The sequence below is a fragment of the Meleagris gallopavo genome, chromosome 2 (genome assembly GCF_905368555.1).
Source record: "Meleagris gallopavo chromosome 2, MGAL_WU_HG_1.1, whole genome shotgun sequence".
Classification (NCBI taxonomy): domain Eukaryota; kingdom Metazoa; phylum Chordata; class Aves; order Galliformes; family Phasianidae; genus Meleagris; species Meleagris gallopavo.
Genome location: NC_139405.1, coordinates 13,954,232 through 13,981,819, shown reverse-complemented (window position 1 = coordinate 13,981,819; position 27,588 = coordinate 13,954,232). Strand labels below are relative to the sequence as shown.

Below are 27,588 nucleotides of genomic sequence, written 5' to 3'. Positions count from 1 at the left end.
ATCTCATAGATCATTAGATATGCATTAGAGTGTTGTTATTCCAAATGTAATAAACTAAGAAAAGATGGATTAGAGTTTGTTATGATAACACTGAGGTCCTTCTACTGTTCTTGTCCATTGTTATTCACATGATTCCTATGTTGATCACAGTTACAGTTGATCTTTTTTCCATAGAAGAATAAAGTCTCAGATTCTGCTCTTAATTAACCTCTGTTGTGTTTTGTCTCAGAAGCTGTTTTTGTGTAGTCACTGGGACTAGTCTGACTATAAGAATATTAGTTTTTGCTGACTAAGAAGAGTTAGGGGTTGTGAATCAATGTTATTCTGTTGTTTTGTGCCAGTTCACATCACCTGAAAGTCTTGGATTATTTTCCAAGAACAGTGGAGAAAAAGGACTGAAATATTATTGGAAAGAAAATTCTGGTAGATGCTGATACTCTCACCTCTTGCTTTCCTTGGTATGAAATTCTGAAGCTCATATATGCTTTACTTTAGTAAAGCTGTTTTTTACTATATGTGCAATTTTTTTATCTGCTCTTTCAGAATCTTTTGCATTTTGCTCTTGCTGTCTTCTCATAATTTTACAAGCTGATACGGAAGCTACTATTCTGAAGCTGCTCCTTTCCCACAAGTGGACTCTACGAACCTTGTTTTTGCAGTTTTCCCATTTCTCAGAATAATGCATTTGTCAGATGATGCTACAAGACTTGGAATAAAGCCTGATTAAACAGCTGAGAAACTTGTTCTGTTGTTCTGGAAACAACCCCTGGTTATCCATCTTTTCTTTCACATTTAACATTTCTCTTCTGTAAAAGACTAAATGCCTGTTGATTGGCAAGTTATCCACAGAGCGTATGTATTCACCTCTGATTTTACTGCGATTAAGTAAACTTTCAGCTGACTGATTTATGAAAATCGTTCATATTTCAATCAGATTAAGACTTGAATAAAGCAAAAGTATTTTACATATGTGCAACCTAAAAATATATGCCTGAATTACTGTACAGACAATGATGATTTGAGAAAAAAATGGGTTTAGATCCAAGCACCAGTTCTAGGAACACTATTTTTGAAACATAAAAGGAATTGTTGTACTGTAAAATAATACCGTAACGTGTGAGTATCTTTCTTTTAAACTGATACTGTTGTCTGTATTTATAAAACAGTGCTTGAATATTCACATGTAACTCCTTATAAAGCTCACCTAAAAATCCATACATAAAGGCCATAATTGAGATGTGGCAATTATGGACTGGAAGACTGTCGTTTTCTACTGAACACTTAAAGCAAGCAAATCAATGCCAACATTTTGCTATTAGCAAGAAAGTGTGTTAAACAGTGAGCGTAAATCACAAAGCTATTACGGTGCCTTTATAAGGAATAGTTCAAGAACAGGTCACAACAAGGAGAGCTACTTATAACAAGTACGATTCTGGCTTCAGACATATTTAAAGTGTTTTACTGCATGAGGATTTTATGTAGATCACAGTTCGTTCTGGACTGTTTAACTCTTCGCTGCTGTTAAGCCTGTGAACTGTCTTCATTGGGTGGCTACTCCTGTGCTTCGGTGTTTGACCACATTGCTAAATCAGGCAAAACTTTTGGACTTAACTCTAGCTTTTGCTGTGACACAGTCGTCAGGATGTATGTAAGCATGCACCACAGCTGGGTCAGCAGTCAGCCAGGATGGTTTAGGCAGCCTTCAAGGAAGTCTAAGCTTAGCTACAGGAAGGGTAAGGACTTTAAAATGCAGCCTCTCCTTTATCTATGAATATCTATGATCTCAACCTGTTTCAGTGTATTCTGCATTATACCAGTTGGTATAGAGAATGTGAAGTTCTTTCTTGCTTACTGATGTGGAGACGAAAGAGGAGACATGAGGATACAATACAATTTCCTTCAGAGATTCTGGGTGCTCTCCGTATGCACTTTGATTGGCAGCCTCTCTTCAGGCAGTAATGGTGCCCAAATGATTGGCTTTTAAATAACAAATGCATAGAGAGATGTGACTACATTTTGCAAGCACTTCACTATTACTTATCTATTCCAAAAGTTACTTATCTAAATATGAAACCTGAAAGATGTTGGGCTCAAATGTGTGACACAGGTAAAGCAAACTGAGCTAATCAAGAACCAACAGTAATGTTTTGGGAAATGATCCTGCATGCAATGCAACAATTTCTTAGCGTATCTAGGGAAACTAATTTGTATGCCATGGCACAGACAAAGCACCTCTGTTCGCCCCTGTCTCAAATGTGGTTAGCCCTAGAGAGTTGTTGCAGATTAAATGACACAGTGCAGCAAATGCATTAAAGAACAAAACAGTCTTCAGGCATGCAGCATACCCATTTCTGGAAGTCTAACTTCAGGAGAGGCAGAGAAATGTGTTTATTGCAGACAACTGAACACTCAAGATCAGGAACTTAGAATAAAAATACCTTCAAAGACGTAAATGCAGCAGCTTTATTACAGTCACACAGTATCTTCAGTAGATACAGAATACTTTGATAATGCCACTATTTTTCATGTCCATAGTACTACATATTGTGCATAAAACAATCATTCTTTTCCTTTTCCTGCCTACAAAAATGTTGTACGTATTTCCTTCTCTCAAATTTATAGCACAGAAGACGTTTCTTTTAAAATAGCTGTATATATAAAGTACCTAGCAGCAAAGTGGCTTTCAAGTCATTTTTACAGCACTGTAAGGCAATATCTTTTTAACAGCCTTTTCTCAGACCATAGAAATGCTGCCATTAGAGGCAGGCTGTGGTTGTCTGTATCTGCTGGAAAGAAGGAAGTCTTCTACAGAGGTTAAGACTCTTCATTAGAAAATACAGCTTTATCTATTCAACTGAAAATCTAGTTGTTTTTGAAGTTTTCAGAGGCATTTAAAAAGAGTAAAGCAGGAAAGCCTTTTTATTCAGTTGCTGTAAGCAGCACGGGCCAAATTCACACAGCTATCAAATTCAGTGTACATCTACCTCTTTGTCTTTCCCCGGACTGTTCTAGACCTCCATATGTATTCCCTGGTTACCTTAACAGGTGTTCTCTGTCACTCAAACTTCGATCTGTGAAACAAGGCAAACTTATATTAAGGAATACAGCATCAACTTTGGAAACATAGCTCCTGTGCATTGGTATTATTGAGTGAAACACTACCTCCTGGTGACTGTAAGAGTAGCCTTGTCTTCCATCTGCCACCTTGAAGTACCAGAAGGCAACGCCTGCTCAAGTTCCTTTCAGCACACCTTGCTTGTACTTCGGGGTCAGACTCATATCTGAGCAGCAGCAGCATCCAGAATCCTGGATGAGTCACCTCCTGTCCCTTGCAGATTTGCCCTGGGCTTCAGGCAGACGTGCCTTCTGATCATCTCAGGATGACACTTGACATACATGAATAGTCTTAGCCTGCTGCATACATGGTTTTGGACTGATGGCTTTTCTAGTCACAAGATGCAGGTGAACTGGAGCAGAACTGAGCTGAGTGTAGCAGACTTGTATTGAGAGAAGACTGCTAGTATTACCACTGCCCCACCATGCCTACAGCCAATTTCCATTTCCCCACTAGGTCCTGAGAGGTGATAAGTGCAGGCTGCAGGCAAGAGGCATCTAGGAGGCACCCACTAACCCCTGCCACAAAAGCAGGAGTGATGAGAAGAACTGATGGATATTGTTTTGTTTGGGAAGTGGTGGCTAGTGGTTTCATAAACTAACAGCTTCGTAAACTGTTCTCAGCTGTGATTTATCTAATGGTCCGTGCTGCAGGCTGATTTCTTAATGGCAGCAATGAGTTGCAAAAGGCAGGCAAAGGAAGCTGAAATTGGGCTTGGAGATCTAAGTGTTGCAGAAGGGAAAATCAGTGTTCCTTCTGTTGAAAACTGATATTTCAAATAATTTGATTTAGAAACTGAAGAAAATAATGTTTGTAGAAAAAGATCTAGTTCTCCATGAAAGCATCTGCTATATCACATTCCAGCATCTTTTAGGGGTAAAAGTAGGAATGTGTGCAAGCATGGACAACATAGTTGTATCGTTTTTCCACATAAAGGCAGAAAGGCTTAGCAATTCCCATTCTCATACCTCAGAAAATACCTGAAAATGATCTCATATTTAATATTCATTTTACAAAAAAAAAAGTTATGCTGAGAAAATACTATTCCATAATGCTAATTCTTTTAAAAGATGTATGCATGAGAAGAGCGTTGGAAAAAATTGTTTGGCAACCTAAAATGGAATGCAGTCTAATCTTTGAAACACTCTTTCTGTATGGAGGAATAAACTTTATTTCCTAGATAATTACACATTTATTAGCTTTGCTGAAAACCCTTCTGAAGCACACAAAGATATTTTAGAGTACACAGTACACTGCCTTGTCAAATGAGGAAGAGACTGCAGCCCTGCACACCCAGACCACTGTACATAGCACCTGCAAAGTGTTTTCTAAAACATGTCAAATGCAGCGCCTCCTCAGGGAGACAAAATCCTATCTGGCAGGAAAAGAGGGCAACAGAGAAGTTGCTTAGGCTGCTACAGCACTGAGGAATAATGACTTGCTTTCAAATAAGAATTGAAATGAATAATTTGAAGCCCATCAGTTCTGCCAACCTTGTCTAAGTCTGGAAATCTGCCATCTTCCAAAGCAGTTAAAGAGGGAAAATGAGAAAACTACGACACCTTTGTGGCATACCAAAAGCCAGTTGTTCGTTACCAGTGAGTGGCAGTTTGTTAGGATACTTCTGGAGAATGCTGCCAGGGCCTGCATAGCAATAAGTTGTTCTTCTATCTTTGCAGCTTGAACTTATTATCCTCAGTGATCCCAAGTGTTCCAGGGAGCTCTGTGAAACTGCTTCTCAGATCTTTGCTCTTGTTCCATGTTGTTTTTTTTGTTTGTTTGTTTTGTTTCTGTTGCTTTTTTTTCTCCCAGATTTTGAGCACATGCCACACATTTTATTTCATTGCCTCCAGTTAATGAAAACACTCCCCTTCCGCATATGTGTTGCTATGGCATTAAAATTGATTGCGTTTTGTAGTGCCTGTTAGCATAACTCTAACTTTTCTATGCAGTATCTGAGTTGCACATTAAGATGCACTACAAAAAAGAAATACTGAATCTATCCATGAACTCTCCCTAACGTCACTGCAATAATGCTTTGAGATTCAGTTTGTTGTCTTTGTAGGTTGCATGGCATTTCCTGTTGACTATGAAGCTTCTTCTCATCTTCACACACGTAATATCTGGAATCCTTCACCTACATAAACAGTCTGGTATTAAAACATCGCTAGAACAAAATGAAATTTTCTAAATATGGGACAGAGCATGAGCAGATTTGCTGCATGTTATAAAGCTCATAATTGAGGCTCATTCTGTGGCAGAATCTCTGCATCCATAGACATGTTTTCCACCACTCCTTCCCACAGTGGTATAAGGTTCTGATCAGCTGCTGATGCAGCAGTACTCTTTCAAATCTTACCATGCCAATCATTGTGTGTGTAATGACTTCTCAAGGGAGAGGCTGGTGAGGGAGGGAATGAGAAGTTGTGTGGAAAAATACAGATCATGGCCTGAACTTGCGACCAAGGCATAATAAGAGGGAGTGTGAGAGCTTGTGAACATGGGCAGGCTGCCCTGGCCCGTGCTTCTACAAGCTGTAACTTGCTCATGGGTAGCTGCTCTGTAGCAGCACCTTGCTTATGTGAATGATATATATCCAGCCCCTGTGCTACGGGGTGGTGCAGATGCTCTGCTGACAGGCTGCATTGGTGATGAGGGCTTGGTGGACACTCTACTGGCTGGGGGAAATCCCAGGGAGGACACTTCACCAGCGAGCCACCACCAGTGATGTGAGTACCTCTCCTTTAAATCGATTCACAGTAACTCACTTCTGAATACTTTGCTGGGATTGGTGAGCCTTACGCAGAAACATTGGTGCTTTTGCACAAAAGAAGTTGTGGGGGCAGGCAGAACCACGTGCTCTCCCCTGTGTAGGAAAGTGCTGAAAAACTTGAGAGGTCTTAAGTGCAGATAATTTAGCTGCAGATAATTGAAGGGACAAAAATGCAAATACTGAGGGCATAAAATGTAGGGACCACGTTCCTTACTTTCCTACTCTACTTCGCTATGTAAGCAGAAGGCCTGAATACTTCCATAAAAACGTAAAAGGGAAATGGTTTCCTATTAGGGAAACAAACTGGCTCCAAACCAATGCCTCTGTTTCCATTGCTAAAATTTACCATGTTTTCTATTTTCATACAATAAAGCAGTGTTTTTACTAACATTCTGTTGTACAGTTAGGTATTAATCACAGATTGCAAAATTTGTATCAAATAATATCCATGTTCCTTTTTTAGATCAGTAATTTGAGGCATGAGGAAGTTTTCAGAGATGAATAATGAGGTAGAAAGAGAGGAGGAAGGAGACCTGAGTTTGAAATGCATGTTTTGCAGAATACAGATCCTAATTTTGTGCAAATAGTCATATGTTATTATTTTGCATCTCCTATCAAAAATAGAGGCACCCTATTTGCATGTGGTGTTCTGATTTTCTAAATTAATACAGCCTCCAAGTTAAGGGCTCCTTCAGTTCCCATATCCCACTTCTGTCTGTGAAAGCCACCTCTTATGAACTAATCCCAGGAAAAAATCAGCATCTACAACTCAATGGAAATCAGTGAAATAACACAGTAGATCAGTACTGTATATGATCAGCCACTTGGATCTGAAATTCTTCTGAAGCAGGACTGAAACTGCTCTGGCTTTGTAGTTGATGAGCTCACACTACTGAAATTTCATTGACTTCATTTAAAATGACAAACTGAAGTCAGATTGCTGTGTTTTAGCTCTGCTTTCCTGTCCTGAACTGTTCCACAAGGCAGCTATGCAGTAATTAAAACACTTCTTCAGGATTAAGTCCTGTTATCTTATTTTGACTTATGTTTGAGATAGTATCAATGGTTAGAATTTTATTGAACAGCTTGGTACCAAATCATATTAAACACTAATCATCAATTAATGTTTATATAATGTTAATCACAAGATCCTTTTCCCCATCCTATGCTGCTCCGTACATTTTTGTTTTTGCATCATATCTGAAAAATCTGTCTTTTTTTATCTGTGCCATGAGATATGTAGGAGAGCAGAGAAACAATACTTGGAAATCTGGACTCAGTTCTCAGTCTGTCTAAGACTTTTTGTGAAACTGTAGTCTCTTAGGGGAGTGATAATGCTCACTCTGAGCATGCTTCCTTTCATGTTGCTGATTTAGATAGTAATAAACAGCTCTTGTCCAAACAGCTAACAATATGTATCTGGAAAGTGTGACTGTAGTCATAGTTGAATTCTTGGTGTATTACAAGGTCATAAATAAGTTAATATTTTCTTGGCACTGTAAAGCAAATAATGTCTATTGCTCTTGTGTTTGTTTCCTACTACATAAATAAGAAAAAAAGTAGTTTGTTTAGTTGGCATTTAGATTGAGATTAATTTTGTAAGCACAGTCAGCTTGCAGATGATCTATGAAATACTGGAAATACTAACACTGGGATTATTAATTCACATCAGTGCATGTGCCAGATATTCTCTATAACTACTGCAAATCTCTTTGTTTAGAGAAGTAAAGAGGTATTCTTTATTATAGTCTGATGTTCTTTTTTAGCTTGGTTTTGCTCATAGTTCTGCATCTGCTGGCTGCTTTGAAACCTGAGATTTTGCAATAATTGGTCTTTCTTATTTGAAATTATATGTAATGACCTTTACGTATTTACAAGACTACTGGGAAAATGATTGCTGAATTCTAAATTAATCACCAGCTGCTTAATCAAAACTGTTACATAATGTCATAGAAAGATAATTGTAAGATAAGTTATTTGCTTTCAAAAGTCGTGTTTAAACTGATGGAATGACTTTGACCAAAATTTGATTGGGCCCTTTGGTTTGACCTATTAGTCTTCTTCATTTCCATCTTCCTGGAACAAGAGAACTTTTGGTATTGTTGAGCTTAATGTGTAATATCAAATTTGAGGAGAAAATGGGAGTAAAAAGATTGGCACTGTTTGTTGGTCATTTCGTACTGTTGTAGAAAATACACACATTGGCTGTTTCTCTCTTTCCTTCTCCTGTTAGCTATGTTTTGATCAGGAATATCACAATGTAGCCTGTGGTCTTCTTCAAAAAGGCATCTTCCTCCTCCACTTAACCTCCTACCTTTCTCTGACAATGGCTTTGTGTTTCTAACAATGTCTTCCGGTTGGGAGGTTGCTAAGTGTTGTTTGATTGCTCAGCGGGCATCCTGTTAGAGCAGTTTGCCTCCCAGACTGCTTTACCTCTAAGTGCTTTTCCTTGCCACAGACACACACTATGATAAAACAACCCAGCCATTCGCTGAACCTGTATTTCTAGTGTCAGAGCTTTTACTGAAATTCGAGGCTTACAGCATCAGCTATGGTTAACAGCTCGTGAACGGTTCAAGAGAATAAACTAAACTTTACTTAAAGACTTAGTGATTAAGCAGCGTAAGAGTTTGGATAGGCTGTAATAGCTTTTGGCTTATTGGGCTAAGCTCCAGTTTTTTGGTCAGGAAAGAAAACATTGTCCTCGGACTTTGGCAGTTACACTTATTCTGCTAGTAGACTGTAGCTTAACTAGTCCTTTCTTTCATCAGATACCTCATTAGTGACCACAGTGTTTTTTTAGATAACTAATGTTAAGAACTGAACTAAATTTAAACCAGCTAATTAGCTTCCGACCTTTTTTTTTATTTTTTTATTTTTTTGCCGTGAAGAGTTACAATTAATTTCAAGAGCTATTGTTCAAGGTTTACAGAAATTGCTCCAAGCCTTAGAAATACAGTTTAGAGCAACTGCTTTCAACTACGTAAATGGCGTTCTGTTGCTTTGTGACTAATGTTTTGTCAGTCATGGAATTTCACCCTTTACAACTGCAAGTTCTGTGAAGTAGCCAGAATGGGAATGAGAAGTCTCTGATGATTCAGAATAGTGCTTTAAAAGTTCTAAAAAGGGAAGAAAGAAGAAATGAAACGTTTGTCAATTACAGCAAGATGTAAAATTTTAAATGAGCTGCTTAACTTCAGGGTAAGGCAGATCATCAAAATCTTCCTGGCTAAATCTGTGAGAAGTAACAAAAGATATAAAAGCATTTGTGAAATCTTAAAACAACAACAACAACAACAACAAAAAAAAAACAAAAAACAAAAAACAAAAAAACAAACCCACCTTGGAAATACATCAAATTGCCAATCTAATAAACTCAACAAAAAGAATTCTCCTTAAATTTGTATTATCTGAAATGATTATAAAAGCCTTTCTATTGTGCTTCCTTTTTAAGCTACTTGAACCTATGCTATGGGTAGTATCTAGAAATATTAGGTTTCTTCCCTTTAGGAACTTAAGAGTCTAAATGGACAATACAGTCATCTGTTTATGGAAAGAAGACTAGAACAGATCTGAGAATATAATTCTGTTTTGCAGGCTTATAATCTTGTATAATATCTAAAGACAGGCCATCCTGTACCAGCTTGTGGAAATTAGAGAAGGGAGTCCAGGCAAAATTCACACCGACTCTCATTATGATCCCAAAAGACACCATGAGGGGATTCCTGTAATTCCAAGACACTCCAAGAAAAGAATAAACCAGGGAGTTCCCTCTTCTAATTGCATGAAGAACAGAGCACTGTCACATTCATTTGGCAACTACAAAGTGTGAAGCACAGAAGTTTTGGTTTCCAGAAGGGTTGTGGTTGAAGATTGTTTTCATTGCAACACCTGCTTTGCAACCCATCTTATTTTTGTCTTTTAGTTCAACACACAGCTAAATTGAATGTAAATAAAAGCAGGTGAGATGGGCTGCTTTCCAGCTGATTCTAATCTACCCACATAATTATTAAGAAACAGGAGGAAAAAAAAAAGTTGCAGGCATGACAGTGGTGTAAGTAAATGTTCAGCTTTGAAGACAGTGAACCTCTGATAGTTTAGACCAGCTGTGATTTAACAAATCTAGTAAGCAGTGAAGTTCTTCACAAATAACTTTATTGAACACTCTTAAATATTTTGCATGTTTTACAGGCAAGTTACAACAATCTGCAAAAAAATGCTATTAAAAAAATGATATAAACTAAATAGAGAAGCAAGAGCAGGTTATGTTATGTAGCAAAGGGTGAATTAACACTTTCTTTCCAGAGAACCTAGCTACTGGCTTTTTTACTTATGACTCTAACTGTGCAAATGTTACAGTAATTGAGTGTTTTTCTGGTAACAGTTTTGCCTAAAGTAGAGGTTAGGCAAGGAATGTCATGGCAACACAAGGGCCAATGGATCCTTGGGGACAACAATGCTGGGCACCATGGAAGGTTCCACTGGCAGGGGGCAACAGGATAGGATCGTGGCAGCAAGTGCTCATCCCTCTGCCATCACTAAAGAAGCTGGGAAAGCCAAGGGAGCAGCTCCCAGTTCAGAGCACCCGGCACCTTGGTGGGACTGGAAGAGGATGTCAGCGTGTGGGCAGGGGGCAGGCTCAGGCCCAGTGAGAGGAAGCACAGCTAGATACAGCCTTGGGATGGCTGGCCCATGCGGCTGGGCCAAGGTCAGGCTACAGCAGCAACTCACATACAGGGCTGTGACAGAGCTGGAGACTGTAGTTCTTCAGCATCTCTGGGCAGCGACTGACAGTCCCAGGCTGAGAAGAAATGGGGCCTTGTGCCATGGGCAGGGCTGGGAGAAGACCCCAGGGTCAGGACCTTTACAGCTTTAGTGCCCTCAAGGCCCTGACAGGGTTAGCGGGAAAGTAAGGAAAGTTTCTGAGTAAAAAGTAAATATTTCCATCCAGATCAATTTCAGCTTCTGACTGTGTACATGAAGTGCACGTGCAAAAAGTACATGCGTGGAACTCTGCTACTTGCTACAGTAATAAAGTACCATGGCATGAAATGTCATGATGGGAGTCTAAGGTTCCAGTGGGTCAAAAAGTCTGCTCAGCAGAATTCTCTGCCCAAGCCGTCAGGAGGTCATTCACCTTCAGGCAGGGCACTGAATGGAGGAACTGTGTAGGGTTTCCTGCAGCACAGAGATCTACAGGTGCCAGCTGTGTACCAGGACAATTTATCCACTGTAAAATATGGTCCCAGGAAGTGTAACAGTGTAACAGTTATTTCATATACATAAAGCTACAGCCTGTGTCATAAACAATTCCAAACACTGTGCATTCATCTTTATTCTCTCATTATTTTAGAGACATTTTATGATGCTGATGGGAAGGAAAAAAAATTAAAATGCTTTTGACAAGAAATAGACTTTTGTACAAGATCATTCTCTCCCCTTCCAATTTTCTTTTTGTGCTGCAGCTGCTGTTGCCAGGCTGTCTTTGTTGCTATGGTGGTGTTTTGTGTGCCAGAATTTTATATTCATTCTTTTAGAGTCACCTGATTGAGTGGCTGTGCCACATAAGTTATCAGCTTTACTCATAAAGATAAAAGATATATCAGTCTGCTGATGTTATTTACCTATGACATCAATAAATTGATCAAACAAAATACAAATATATATATGGCCACCAGCCATAAATTTATGGAAGTATTAATATAACAGGTGAATTCTTATAGTAAATGAGTGACTTAAAAAAATCTCACTTGGGGCTATTACCTTTAGTAGGTTTCATTTTTTGACATGACAGTCATCTACAAGGCAGCTTCACTATACCTTGCCTTATATTTGTCTCTCAGTGGAAAGATTTGAGTTTTATAGTCTAAACAAATTGAAAGGTGCCTTTCTCAGAATGACTGTGCTTTTACCAGAGATATAGAGCCACATTTTCTTTCTTTCTTTTCTGAAAAGTTGCTCTGTACAAGTTAACGATCCTGCTCCCACTGATAATTAAAGCATAATTTGGTCCAATTTAAAACGCAATTAGGATAATATACCTCTGTTGAAGATGAGTTTATCTTTAATCCCAAATCCTGCAAACACTGTCACTTATCTTTAACTCTCTGTACACCAAGACCACCAGTGTACTTAAGCATTTTCAAGTCAGGGGCCACTGCTTCTTTTCAAAATGTAGATTTACACCAAGAAATTCAGGATAGCAAGTGGCACTGAGATATTTCACATACATGTCTCTGAAATCAATGTTAACAAAGCTATGTTTTAATGCATAGCTCATATCACGTCATGATACAGTCCTTCAGTGTAGCTTTCTTTGTATCTTCATTTGACCTGACTTTGATCAATGCCATCCGTTACAGCGCTACCTGCCAACGTCTATTTGCACATCTGAATCTAAACATATTGTGTATTCATCTTATTTTCTGGAAATTAAATAGCAAAACATAAACATATTTTATACAAATGGTGACTTACAAGTATATTGCATTCTAGAGACAATCATTTTACAGTCCAGGCTGCAAAACCAAAAACATTCAGAAGTTAGTTCCTGCAATGCAAGACCAGTGTGTTTCCCATCTGATAAGTACATTTTTCAATAAGTGCCTTAATAATTTCACAGCCAAGTTTATTATTATTAGCAATACAACTTTATTTCAATTTCATGAAACTAAAAGCGGCTGAGTAAAGAAGAAACAGAATACAGGCATAACAATCTTGGTATCTTGTGAGCCTTACTGTACATTTGGATAAAATGTGCCTGCTTCTTCCTGTGCCTGACGTAGAGCAATCACTTAATGATAATTGTACTCTTTATGGGTATAATGATCCTGCTGAACGTAGCCTATTTCCAGGTCACTGATGCCATGCTTTGCGGAAAAGAGTTTCAATTTAGATGCACATAGAATTTAACTGTTTGAAACGTACTGTGTAGCAAAAAATGTATTCTTAGCTGGAGCAAAGGCTGATTAAGCAGCACTGATAACACATAAGCTAGCTAGCTTGGTTGAAACTGAATTCCCACTGATTTCACTGAGCCTAGGATTTCAGCAAACACTGAATATCAAGCAGTTTCCAGAATTGCTGCTTAGTAGGCAGTCACAGTGCCATTTCCTTTTGTGCTTCTTCCTCCTCTAAATGCAAAATCCATTAGATATCTGCCATTTAAAATGCATGTTTTCCTTTGGCCAAATACCATGTTCTGGTACACTTCATCAGATTAAGGCTGAAAAGCCACAAAATTGCTCCAAACAGTTTTTTGTATTTGAAATATCATATCCAAGCAAAAAAAGCTAATGCTGATTTATAGAGTCACTGCCTACATGATCCTGCTAATAGATTCCCAGCGCTCTTTGGTATCATCAGAAATCAAGTGGTATCATTGTGAATTATAACTGCTTTTTCCTAACAATTCAAAGGCTAGGTCAGGGAACAATGTACTTCAGCCTTACTGAGAAAACTGCCAGAGACGCCTCCACCTATGGCAGTTTCACATCTTTCAAACAGCCAGTTTTGGCAGACTGCCGTGAATACAAGTATTTAGGTGAGCATGCGACTGTGACACTGTAGTATCTGTGCTCTTTGCTCTTATTTTCTAAGGATTTAAATATTTCATTTTTTGTTCATTTGTAAAATACATTCCCTGTACTCAGCTCCGGTGAGGCTGTACCTCCAGTACTGCGTCCAGTTTTGGGCCCCTCACTGCAACAAAGACACCGAGGCCCTGGAGCGGGTTCAAACAAGGGCAACAAAGCTGGTGAGGGGCCTGGAGCACAGGCCTTATGAGGAGCAGCTGAAGGAGCTGGGATGGTTCAGTCTGGAGAAGAGGAGGCTCAGGGGAGACATTATTGCTCTCTGTAACTACCTGAAGGGAGGTTGTAATGAGCTGGGGGTCGGCCTCTTCTCTCGTGTAACTGGTGATAGGACGAGAGGGAATGGCTTCAAGCTGTGCCAGGGGAGATTTAGGCTGGACATTAGGAAATACTACTTTTCTGAAAGAGTGGTCAGGCACTGGAATGGGCTGCCCAGGGAGGTGGTGGAGTCACCGACCCTGGAGGTGTTCAAGGAACGTTTGGATTTTGTGTTGAGGGACATGGGTTAGTGAGAACTGCTGGTGATGGGTGGATGGTTGGACTGGATGGTCTTGTAGGTCTTTTCCAACCTTGGTGATTCTGGGATTCTGGGATGAAAAGGTAGTTGTGAAAATGGTACTGAAAAGCTCTCTCCCTTACTCCCATCAAAATAGACAATCCCATATCTACGTCAGTGCAGTCAAACCCTGAATTTGTTATCATTTAAGTCATAGCAAATCAATGGGAAATATCACAGCAGTGAATGAGCAAAGTTTCATTCTGCCCCATATTTGCATGGCAGGCTGATGCCAAAACAACTGAGCAAATGGAGTAATTGGCCATGGAACATGTCTGTTGTCTGCAGAGACTATTGGAAAGGTGTAGACTCAGATCCCACTGAAGGCAATTAAAAGTTTCTTATTGAAGGCAAAAAAGATGGAAGAGACCCAGTAAGCTTTAACAACTCAGGAATTAGGAGCAAATCTGGAGTCTGACATGCCACCTTTGTATCTTTCCAATTACAAACAAAAAAAACCCAACCCAAACAAAACAAAACAACAAACAAAACCAAAAAGCTTTCCCCGTTTATATAAAACATATATTTCTACCTAGTAATTTTTTAAAACGCTATTCCTTTGAAACAAAACCAATTTTTCTTTGTAAACATTCTTTCTACACCGTTTGCTTTATCTTAAAGAAATTTGATCTTCTGCCCCAAAATCTGAAGGGTCAACTGAAAACCTCTACAGAGAAATTTGAGATCTCTCGTGCTGTGTCATCTGATGCTTTCTATCCACTGTGGCTGCACAGGGGTGTGAAAAGAGACAAAGTCATTTTTGGAACACATATGACTTTGTTCTTCGAAAATCTTTCCTTAAAAACATTGGATTTAGGATTTTGTTGGGTGAAAGGAGATTTTGCCATTGTTGTCTTTTTTGTGGAGCATAACTAAATTGAATTAAGAAATTATGAGGAAGCTGCTTCATTTTTTGAGAGCACAAAGCTTTGGGAAAGCAATTTAACAAAAGTCACGATGAGAATTGTATGCACCATTTTCTTTAAGAGTCTTTCCTCTTTTGCTGCCCCATTCATCGCTTGGGGTCCAAGTACTGCCCTGCCATTACGCTTTTTATCCCGGAAAGGTATCGTTAAAAGTGCCCAGCTTCCCTCGCGCTCACACCTTGCGGAGCCTGGCGTCGGCAGGAGGTACCACTCATCGTCCATCTCTCCTGTCGGTAGGACAAGCGATCGAGACACTCACCTTCGGTCCCTCGTCCGCCACGCTGGGACGTTAGCAGGGACCCTCGGCTGCCTCTCCCGCGGTGGCTTTCTTCCCCGCGCTGCCACGCGTCTCCCCGTCGCCCTTCTGCGAGGCCGGTGCCTCTGTGTCAGCTCCCCGGTTCCCGGCCAAGGGTAGACCGCGTGCCACTCCCCCGGCGCGCTTCGAGGAAGGCAACTACCGGGCGCCAGAGGCCGGGGGCCGTCCCGCCCCACGGCGGCGCCCCGCAGTGGCCCGCGCCGAGCCCCGTCCCTCCCCTCGGCCCCGCGCTCCCCCGAGGGCCGCCCCGGGATCGGAGCCAGCCTAGGCCTCGGCCCGGGGCACGGGCCCGCGCACCGCCGGGCGGAGGGCGGCGGCCGCCCAACGCAACTCGGAGGCCGGCCAGGCTGCGCTTCGCCGGACGGCCGGGCCGGGCGGCCCCATCGAGAGCGGCCCGAGGCCGGCACCGACCCCCCGCCGCGCTCCCGGCCCGACCCCGCGGCGGGTCCCGCGGCGGCGCCGCTCCGTCCCGGCCGCGGCCGGCAGGTGGCGCCGCAGTGCTGCCGGCGCGGCGCGCTGACCTCGCGCGGGGGAACCTCGGGGGCCGAGCTAGGCGGAGGAGGGGCGGGCGGGGAGCGGGCAGCGCCGCTCGCGCCGTGCCCTGCCTGCGCGTGTGAGAGCGAGCGGGCGTGTGCGTGGCGGCGAGCGGCGGTATATAGGGGATGTGCCGCCGCATGGCTCGCCCTGGCCGCCGCCGCACCGGGTCTCTCCTCGAGCGCCGGTGAAGCCTCTCGTCCTCCGGCTCGGCGGCCGCTCCTTCGCCCGCGCCTGGCGCGCCGAGCGCGGCTCCCGGCCTCCCTCCCGGAGCTGTTTCTGGAGCCCCGCCGTCCCTTCCGAGGCGGCCGCCGTCTCCCGCGGCTTCTACGCTCCGGGGTGAGCGCGTAAATGCGGTGCAGATGGCCGGGGCACAGCCAGGGGTGCACGCTTTGCAGCTCAAGCCCGTCTGCGTCTCCGACACGCTGAAGAAAGGCATCAAATTCGTCAAGTGGGACGATGTGAGTAGCTTCTTCGCTCGGGCCGAGCGGCCCGGGCACGGCGCGGCTCCGCGGCGGGCACGGGGCGGACGGGAGGCTCCGGCTCCTACGGGCCGGCGGTCGGTCCGCTCGGCCGGGCCGCCCCGCGGGCGCCGTGCCCGCTGAGCGGGGCAGGTGGAGGTGGCGGGAGCCGGCGGCCGCTCGGCACGGCCGGGGCCCTCGTCCGGCAGGCCGTCGCCTCGCGTGGTCCGTGCCGCACCGGGGAGCGCTGCCGGAGCGCCAGCCTCGTGCGCCCAAACTTTCTCCGAAGATTGACGTCTCCTCCGCGCTCGCGTCCCCTGGCCGGTGCGAGCGGTGCTTGCGCTGGCTCCTTTCGCGAGCGTCCTCTTCTCCCGCCTCGTTTTATTCTGCACGTTTCCTTCTCTGTGGTTACATCGTAGTTGTTCTCTTTCTTTCTCCATCTGCCCTTCCCGTTGCCTTTCCGGGCCTGGTGGTGTTGCCCAGCTCTGGGCGCTTTTTCTCTCAAGTCAGGTATTCCCGCCCCTCTCCTTCCTTGGTTACTTGGAACACAAGATCTGCTTTAAAATCGCACCTGCTTGCCACTTGCTGCTTCCTGTCACACTTCATTTGTGTTCCTTTGCATAGAGCAGCGTGGTTGTTGCTTTACCTTCAGTGGGGCAGCTGTTCTGCCTTCCTTTGCTGTGCCCATGATGCTATCAGAGAAAGGTAGCCCTTCTCTGATCAGCTTTCTTTTTATCAGATCATGGAAGTAAGAATCCTCTGCAGTAGAAAAGAAAGGCAGAAAGGATGGGTCCTCTCCTAGCTTTGCTCTTGCAGTATATTGTGCCTCCGGTATAAGGTTGGGTGTTTGTGCCCCAGTTGTGCAAAGAGTGCACGCCCAAAAGTCTGCCTGTGATCTAGAGACAGAGGAGCAGGTGGGAAGGCAGGCTGGCACACTGGACAGTTTGACTGTTGTGGGAACTCTTGAGGTTAACTTGAAGGATGTAACACAGCTCTCACTTTCTCTGTGTATTTGGCTACGCTAAAGACTTGCACAACAACAACTGGAGGGACAGCGGAGAAGGGGAGAGAAGGGGCAGTGCATGTGTCTGACAGTTGTTCTTGTTCTGCTACGTATTGTGGTTTTGCCATTGCTCTCAGCCTGTCCGGCAGCCAAATGTGTAATCCTGAACTCTATAAACCCATGACAAATGCTTTCAAGGAAGGAAAGAACATCAAAGAAGTGAACGAATTGTAGAGTGGAATTGTACTTACGAGGAAAGGCTGATACCTTTCTAATAAACTCAGCAATCTGACCTTGTCCACAGTAATAAACAGTGCTTTGAAACAGGTTATGATTGTTGAGAAGATAGATGGAACTAAGCTTGAATGACTTGTCTGATGGTCAGAAAGATAGAAGGATTTTCTTTGGTCTGTTTTTTTTTTTTTTTTTTTTCCATTAGTATATAGACATAATAACCTCAGCCTTTGCCACTGTAGTTTTATTTTTGGTAAGCTATCAAGATGTTTAAACAGATAAATGTAGGGGTCAAGTGAATGGTAATTTATGTCTTCAGAATGGGGCTCCGAGTAATTAGGCAACAGTTGAAATTATTTGCATGCAATTTCCAGAGCATTGTGCTGCGTACATAGATTAGCCATAGAATGTCTGCTGTGCATGGAGAGCACCTGCTTCAAATTCTGAAGGTTATAGCCTGAATGGAGAAAGATTTTCAATTTTAAATGTCAGCATTGCAGTAATAAAAAAGGGCTAAAATGCCAAGAACTATGCTGTTCGTGTTAAGGGTGATTGTGAGCAACACATGGATATTACCTGGAATGTTACTGAGGGAGTTCTGTTGTACCCAGGGAGTGCTTTTATCAGCTAATTCAGGGAGCTTGTGGAAATTGATGTGTATTGAGATACACCTGTGTGATGCAGAATACCTGCATTAACTCATTGCTGACGGTGCTCTGAGTATGTATGCATGTTGCCCTGCCAGTCCTGTGTTTTGCTCATGGTGTTTTTTCTCAGCAGTGGAAGCATCACAAAATCAGACTTCAGGGGAAATTATTCTGTTCTGGCATTAACACTGTAAGGAGTTCTGTAGACCAATGCACATTTAGTGACTTTGAAAAGTGTTGGCCCCTGAGTAGCCAGTAACAACTTCAGAGTATTTGTTTTCTATCAAATGAAGCTGCTTGTAGAATTTTAAAGAATGATGATCGTTCATCTGAACCTCTGTGGTCTATTGTGTGAGTACACATGCACAGACTCTGAGTGAAACAATAGGCTGTAATGAGAAATGGTAAACTACAAAATGTAACAGTGAAATGGAATTGACCATAATGAGTACTTTGGATCTGCTGTGCTCACAGGGCTGATCAGAAAAGCTGGGCTCGCATACTGGTGTTTATTGCTCACCATTTTGTATATGTGACTTCAAAGAATGAATGGGATCCAATCCTTCATTCCTGTTGTAGGCATACCCTTTTAGTACACCTTCTTGCTGTCTTGTTTTGCAGATGCTCTACTGACGTTTTTCTTCACTTCTCATAAAGTAGGAGAGTTTTTTGTCCGTTCCTATGATTTGTACCAAGTTTCAGCCCAGAGCAAAATTTTTTCAGCTGATATAAATTAAAACACTGAAAAATAGTGCTTTTAAAAAATGAGAATGCAGAAAGAATTTTAACCAGGGCACGAGAGGCGTGTAAGGAATTTCTTGGTGTATAGAGTAATAGTTGTTAAAGAATGTGTTTGGTAGCTTTTGGAAGGATGCTGCAGGGAGCTATGCAGAACGCATCTGAGAAAAGCAGCAGTGCTGCAGACTTGGAAACAGACCCACCCATGGACACCCCGTCCTGTACTCCTGGTAGCTCTGTGCCTAACTGGTAACTCTGAGGCTGCCGATACATAGCTGTGGTTCTGATGTTGTTCCACAAGTGTCCATTCTGAGGAAGAGCAGGGAAGCGTGCTACATACTCTGTGAGAACCTCATCCAGTGCCTGCATCTCCTCCTGCCTGACCCCCCCAAGCATGAAGGTAGGCCACTTGGAAAGAGAAAAGCCTTACCTGAGCTCTTCTGGCAGAAGAGAGGGAGTGGTTATGTCACCTCTCAAGGTTAAATACAGGCAGGTGGAAGGCAGGCAGTTCAGGAACCCTGATGTTCCATTTCCTCTTCACACCGTTTTCAGTTTCTGGATTGTAAAATATCAGAGACAATTAAAAAGTTTTGGCTTTGCAATTCAAGTCACATGAGCGTGCATTGGCACTGGCTATAATATCACTTACATTCTGCCATGTAATGCCTGCTAGATTCTTCACAAATTCAATTTTGGATCAGAATGTAAAGCACTAAAATCCGACTGATGACTATTAGCCTATTATTTTGCTTTCTCTTTCACTGTTTCTCTTTTAATCTATAACAGTCTTATAGTCAAGAAAACACATTTTAGAGTTATTGTTATTGATATCTGGATTGGGTTCACAAAGTACTGTAAAGAAATAGCTGGAGTTTGAATGAGTGAAAGACAAGTGACCGTTCGTCGGGTTTTTGGGGATGCATGCAAGTGTGTGTCTGGCACATGGCACCTGTTTGCTGAGCTTCTTCATGTTGCCTTCAATTGGGATTTTTATAACCACTTTTCCTTTGCTACCATAAAGAGACAGTGAATTTCCAAAGTACTGGTGTGGTCTTTAAACAGATGCTTCTCTCTAAGAACAGCAGAGCACAACAACTATGCAAAGCGAGGGAAGGCTTGAAGAGGAGCTGACTTGATTCATTCAGCTGTAGTGAAACTAAGGGTTGTAATAGCTGTTCCTGATGAGTTTTAAAACAGTCTAAAATGAATAAATAAAAAAGCTGCCATTAAGTCTAAGTCTTTTCTCTAGGTGGTTAAATTTAGTGTAGGTATGTTGCTAGCTGAAGAGGTCAATGAAACTTGAGTATAAAGAACTTCCTCAGCACTGATCTGAATGAAGCCTGAAGGGGCTCAATCCTGCCTTGCCTGTGTCACCTTTTTGCAGTGGGAACAAGATGGGTATAACTGAGTTAACAAATTACTCAACAGCGCAGCTGAAGTGTGCTTTTCCAAATGCAGTAATTGGTACTGAAGCAAGTTAATATGATGGTGTATATTCAAAAATAGGTTTGTTATTAGCTCTTGCTTAAAGGCTTTCTTATCTATGTTAGTGATAATATGTACTTTACGTAAAGAATTTGACTGGTTTCTCTGTGGCTTATGCTATTTACTTTTAATTGTGAGTTAACTATTACAGTAAGGTAATGCAACGTTACCTAAGTTGAGGGGTGTGATTGCCTTTTTTTTTTTTTTTTTATTTAAAAAGAAATTTTTAGTTACTGAAACAGAATTACTAATAGGTAGTATTGGTTAGTGGCTGCAACATCAGCTATTCCAGTAAGGAGTAAAAATCAGCCCAGATCTATTTTAATACCTTATTTCTCTTGGAGTGCTTCTTTGCCTTTATAAATATTTTTGAGTTCAGATGATGAGTGCTATGTGGAGTGTTAGGCTATATTTGTTTGGAGTCTTTTAAAGAAGATTATCTGGGGTATAGGATACATTTACTTGAAACTTTAAAGGAGATGTAACATCCAAGTGTCATTGTTAAAGATAAGCTGAGAACAAACAGCAAAAAGAAGATCAGAAATCTTCAGAAGGACTTGAAGATGTTGCGGGGGGGGAAGCTCGTATAGCTTCCACCGCTCCCCTTCCCCCCCCCCGTATATTTTTAAACTCAGCATAGGTCTTTCACTGCAGTGTATTACAGAGCCTATGAGAAATAAGCAACTATTGTTCTCTGTATTTAAAACTAAAACAATAAACTGAAAACAGTTTATTTTTTTTCTGAATGTTTTCAGCCTGGAGGGAAGAAGTTAGTCAAACTCTTCAGATTTTTCATTGGTTTTCTGTTCTTTGTTGCTCATCTTCCAGTAATAAACAAGTACTGGCTCTGTGCTATCTAAAATATTTAACCTAAACGAATAGAAGTTGTGGTTTGGGTTGTTTGCAACGTGGGCAATTATCAAATTGTTTAAAATTTCTTAATATTAAACATTTAATGAAGAGGAAAGCATCTGTCCTGCAGAGTGAATAGATGTGTACCACAGAAGATCTGGTGAAGCCTTCATGTGGCTTAAGCTCCAGATAATATCTGCTATTGTAGAATCTGAGCATTTGGAGTGTTGCTAAATATTAAGGAAAGTGGAAATTGGAACACAGCTCCTGTAAGCAAATGAGAATTCTGTGTGAAGGGAAGTTAACAGTGAATTGAAGTTGTCTGCTGCATGCGTACTGTATGCATTCTTGACTTTAATGTTTGAGTGCTTCAAACTTTTTTTTTAACTAAAATAGACTGTGGTGAAATAAACTTAATCATCATGAAGTCTTTTATGTGTTATAAAGTAAATGCTTCATAAGCATCTCTTAATCTACTTTCACAAGAACCATTAGATGACAGAATGTGTTCCCAATTGTACTGTTTTAGATTAAAAAAAAAAAAAATAGACCAACATTAAAAACTACTAATTTTTAATTTGTGATCAGATACCTTGGACCTAATTTTTAGACTGCATCGCATCATACAGTCAGATGTTCAGAATGACTCCCAAGTGAGTTCAGATGAATTTGAGCTCAGCATCTCTAAAACTTAGATAATGAAACATGGAAACACAATTCTGATTTTCCCTCAAATCAGAATGCTGCATTTATGCTTATGGACAGTTTGGTTTAATTTGTTTGCTCATCATCACATAAGAGCTGTCTGGCAGAGATAATATCGTCCCAGTTGGCATTTGGCTACATACCTTTCTTTATTCCTTTCTTCTTGACTGCATAATTTGTAACACAACAAAGAAGGACAAATGGAAACTACATGAAACAAGGCTGTAATTAGCCCAAGACCGTGAACACCTTGAGAAAGGAGGCAGGGGTTGTTTACTTCTGAGTAACAAATCCTGCTTGAGGTAGCTCTTAAAATTGCAGGAACTTAGTCTTAATTACCAGAGAGCTGGCTCCTGTCATGTGGTGCCATCAGCACAGTTGCTCCAGGGTTTAACCACACTAATGTGAAGAATATTTCCCTGTGTGTGTCCCTGTTAAACAAGTGGGATTTCAATTTACGAGTCCCGACTTTCATTTTTAATCCTGTGTCCAGTCCTACTTTATAACTGCATTCCATTTTTCATTTCTTGTCCTGCTTCTAATCTCCTGCTCTTTTTTTCACCTTCTCCAGCTTCTGTTTTAGCAGGTTGTTCCTTTACAAGATGACTAGGGAGTGGGCAGTTTCTCCCTCCCTTCTTGGTAGTTCAAGAGGGAAGTTGTTGGGGCTAATAAGGCAGTGCTGTGAGCCCCATCAGTAGTAGGAGACGATTGTAAAAGTTGTCTTGCTTTTCTTTTAAAGATCTGTTGATAAGGATTTTGACTTAAGTGTTCATAGAGAACAATAGCAGTATCTGCATGGTTTATTGAAACCCATCTGACTTGTGATCGTGCAGTATTTCATTTCCTTGTAGGATCCACTAGAAACTTATTTATGATGGGATTGATTCACTATTTGCATCATCGGTACGCTATTGACGTTCTGATCTTTTGAACACTGATGTGTGCTTGGCATAAAACATGGTGCCAATAGTATGTATGTCTGCCTTAGCAAGTAATGAATGAAATACAGAGAGGTGGTGGTCAGTACTATTAAAGTGGAGGTGGCACTTCTTGCTCACTGATGTTGGATGTGGCTTAGGAGGCCTACACCTGAAATTTGGCCTTGATCAGTTGGTTACTGCACATTTGCACATTTATGCCTGTGTTCTGCAGTGCCTTGGAAGAAAGCAGCCTGGAGTTCTGTCATTTTGAAGACTCTTTGTTTAAAAATATAAAATGTTATTTCTATTGCAGGGTATGAAGCAGTGCAATCAATTACGAGGCAACTGAAAAGAAATAGTACAGAACAAAGCACATTACTTATTTTAGGCTCAAGTTGATTGAGAATAGAGAACTGGCCTGAAGTTAAAATAAATAAATAAAGGAGAGCCCCTTTAAAGGTCAATATAAATACTCATTTTAAAAATGCTCACTTGAATTCAGGCTAGTGCAATACACAGCACAGTGAGACTGTCAGAATAGGACCACTGGAAATCTTTCTATGTAAGGAATTTGCAGAGTCAGTCAGCCAGAGATCAAGCCCCTGCCTGGCTGAAGCACCTGTGGTGGCATTTAAAAAACCTGAGAACTTGCAATCATTTTCACTGACTGCAGTGCTCTGCTTTTTCTCTTCTCCTCTGTCTGATCACATTTGATTCTTGCCTTCATTACTTTCTTCTGCTTTTTTCCTTCTATACTTGCAGGGTTCACAAGAATCTGGGGATGTATAACACTACATTTTATTTTTTTTTTTTTTCCTCCCTTTCTGTTTTATTTTCATGTTCTGGATCTGATTGGGTTGGGGAAGAAATTGACCTCTGCTTCTCATCTCTTTGTCCTTCAAGGTGTTTCTCCTCAACCTTCTTTCTTTATCTTTTATATATCTTGAGAGTATGGAGGGCTGGTGGGTAGTGCAGATTATTTGTCCTGTCTGTTACCCTCATCTGAAGAGGTGTATCTGTTTGGTAACTGTTCAGGGTAGTGGTGAGGTAGTCAGCTCTTTGGGTGAGGTATTAACATGAATGTATCTCAGAATGCAGATGTGTCTTCTGGATAACAAATGGCATTTCTTTCCAGATAGTAGAATGTTTTTGTAAATAAATGTACCAAATAATTGTCATTTGAAATAAGTTTCTAATTCAAAACCTTGAAACACTCTTTTTCTTCAATGTCAAGTACGTAACGTTTTATTTTCGGTGTACCTTCTTGATCATTGCCTAGCTTTGTCATCCCTGATAGCAAAATAGCATAAAAGCCACAGACCTCTTCCATGTGACCGAGGCTGTGTGTTCATATGGAGTGGGCAAGCCTGACTCAAGGGGCTTATTTCCATTCTGCTCTCGGATGTGAGTGGTCTGGCTCCCAGTGGCAGGGACTTCAGAAGACTTAGCAGTTATCTTTTAGAATATATAAAGCGTTCTGCACGTGGCTTTTATTGCTGCTGTTAACCGTGTGGAAGGCTTCCTAAGACTTACGTACACAGAGCCACATGTACAGAGTTATTGTCTGATCCTCTGTTTGTGTAGTGTGACAGAGTGAGGTTCTTGTGTTCATCAGCGTGTTAATTACATTCTGCTTAATGTCAGAGTAGCGTGGCTAATTTAGAAAACAGATGTAATGTATGGCTGCTTTTTTATAGTTACTTTTAATATAAAATCTTTCTGGAGCACGGTAGGTCTTAAATTAATTCAGCATTATCCTTATCATGATGAGGCTTCCTTTATGTCACCTCAAAGATACTGTCCCCCCAATCCCAACTTCTTTCAGTCTGATTATAGTCAAAACCTTACAGCCCGCATCTAGGAAAGTATTGCTTTGACAGCTATATGTCATCAGCACAGACAAATCCAAACAGCTTTGGGGCTGAAGCAGCTGATTTGAAATGATAAACCACCGCAACTGATAAATGTTAGACATAATCTCTTCAGGCCTGTCTGTTTCCCATTGCTTCCTTCTACTTTTGTCCGTCCCCCCGGGTGTATATGTCTTATGGCATTGCAGAAGGACTTAGTCTTTTTCTTTTCTTATTTTACATAGTTATGTGTAGATTGCGTGGAACGTGAAGCAGGAAAAATGGAATAGGATGAAAAAGGAGAGTTATCTCAGAACAGCGTCGGTGGTGCTGTGTGCACAGCCTCGACCCAGCTGGGACGTGGCCCGCAGCACCGACTGGGACAGCTGCACTGTTCCCAGTCTCTGAAAGCTCGTGTGGAGCCATGTGGGGTATCGCTGTACTGGGGCACAGTTAATCCCCACGTCTTCCAGTGACAACGAGGATTTGTGCACTCACTTAAAAGTTTGAATTTCTATTTCTTCTTGGTGTAGAATTTGCTTTGTGTTTTTTTTTTTTTTTCCTCAGTATAAGAGACATACAGACTCCTCTGTTTCATGAGTGCCCCTTATTGGGAGTTTGTTATTCCATCATAAAGGACTGCAGCGATAGCGTAATATAGAAGTGTTATCTTTCTGCCTTAGAAATGACACTTAATATGTTAGTCTTTGCTTATGAGCCTGCCACCTCCAACAACTTTATTTGCGCTTAAAGTGCTCCTCCCCGCCTCCCCAAATAACCAACACCAACAAACTCCACTGCTACTACAAAAATAAACCAGCAAAAAAGCAACAAAAAAACCTCCACAATTAAATGCATTTGATTTTGATCTGAATTTAGGCTGACCTCACATAATGCTGCTTTGGAAGTAGGTGGATGCTAAAGCTGTACAATACCTATAACGCTTCAACAGAAGCATGCATCCTATTTGAGGAGATGCTTAGGTTTCCTGTGGAGATAAGGCATAAGCTATTTTTTTTTGCTGTCTGTCTTCCTCCTCTTTTCTCTGCTCTTTCTGCTACGTTCAACTAGAAAGTTTTAAAATATAGGGGTCTCAAGGAAACAGTGTTTTTACATATATAATGAAAAATGGTAGAGCAAGGATAGAAGGGAATCCTGTTAGGAGCAGGCTACATAGATTTCAATTATTGTTGGACATCAAGGAATCTCAGGGTGAGAGATGTAATGAACATCCACTTGTGGGAAAGACTTTAGTTTGAGCCTGTATCTCCTGGGCCAGGTGCCAGTCAGAAGACATGTATGTAGGAAATCAGGTCTCCTTAATGTTAGCATTTGCAAAGATGCTTATTTTCAAATTACCCAAACTATGTATTTTGACATAGCAAGCAGGTTTTTAGTTGATCTGGGGGAAATGTATATGTACTTCCATTACTGAAAGCATCAGTTGTGGGTTTTTTTTTTTGTTTGTTTTAAATACAGTAATCAATGGAAGTCTTACTGTAGTGTAACAGATACTGTTTGGGTTTTCTAGGCAAATTCAGACTTCAGGTATTAAATAAAGCTTGTAGGCATTTAGCTTGATCTATATATATAAGTTAATTTGGATTCAGATAGGACTTCTGATAACTATAGTTCTTCATTATATGAACTCTAGTTTGGCAGTATGTTATGCCTGTTTAATTCCACTTCTAGCTTTTCTGGAAATAATCCATGTGTTCATAGGTTTGGAGTTACTTAACGCTGTCTCCTAAGCAATGGAAATACATTATGTCAGAAAAATAGAAATTAGGCAGGTGATACTAAGTCTTTTAGTGGCATCCTGCAAGGGATACCTTTGGGATACTATTGGAATTCATTCAGATGGGTGGCAAAGTAACTAGTGCATAATTATGTGTTCTGTACGCTGACGTGTTATTTATTTTTTTCCATCTAGGACTCAACTGTTGTGACTCCAATAATACTCAGAACAGATCCACAGGGATTTTTCTTCTACTGGACAGATCAAAACAAGGTAAGAGGGAAAGATTCCTATTCCAGAATGGTTGGTTTTGTTTCCAGTGGTATGATGGCAGGAATTAGGAGGTTTTGCATGCCTGTTCTGACATAGTAATGAGCATTGCATCAGCCTATGTTTCTTTGCTCTTCTGGGGAGAAAGTATAAACATCTCATCTCTAGTGTGTAAAACAAGTTGAGAAGGGTGAAATTCTGGAATTCTGCTGTACACTGGTCGTATACAGCCATGTTAATGGTCTGGCCAATGAGATGTAAAATTTTTTTAGTTTACAGGCAAGGATCAATTTAGCATGCTGTTTTGTTTCATAGTTGTGGTTTCTCTGTTTTGCCCTCCATGCACGGAGGATGTTGGCTGTGGTGCATAACAGATCTTGGAATACCCAAAGGCCAGAGCTCCCTTTGAATTCTTCCTCGTGCTGCACTGTTCTGTGGCTGTGCCTGCTAAGACACGTCACTAAATTCTTACTAATCCTCACTGGACACTTACTTTAAAAAACATTCCAGCTTGCTTAGATCACTATTATGGCTGGGGAGCTGTTGGGAAGATCATGGCTTGATTCATCCCTGCTTTACACCACTTTCACATCTTGTCACCCCTTAAAATCAGCACTCTTGTGCTTCCAGCTGTTGGAGAGACTATGGAGCAGCAGCAGGGTTTAAGCATTGGTACCCCCAGTAACTGGGTGGAATTTGTTTCATAAAGATTATGAAACATAATGTCAAATTATTGTTGCTGTTGTTAGAGCAAAATGCTGTATTACAACTTGAAACAAGTAAGTTTTCTACAGACGAATTTTCAAGTACTTATGAAGTGCTTGTTGAAAACCTGGTTGTGTTGAAGCTTTGGCCTTGTTTTGAAGTATATGC

At 41.4% G+C, this 27,588-nt stretch overlaps 1 protein-coding gene across 2 annotated transcripts in view; it reads left to right on the top strand.

The window, feature by feature from the left end:
* The first annotated feature begins 15,862 nt into the window (after positions 1-15,862).
* Positions 15,863-27,588, top strand: part of PLCB1 (phospholipase C beta 1) — a 377,774-nt gene continuing 366,048 nt past the window's right edge. For both annotated transcript variants that reach the window (XM_085218976.1, XM_085218977.1), the window contains exons 1-2: positions 15,863-16,273; positions 26,641-26,718. In XM_085218976.1, coding sequence (XP_085075102.1) covers positions 16,175-16,273; positions 26,641-26,718 — 177 coding nt within the window. In that variant the 5' untranslated portion in view covers positions 15,863-16,174. The remainder of the gene's footprint in view (positions 16,274-26,640; positions 26,719-27,588) is intronic.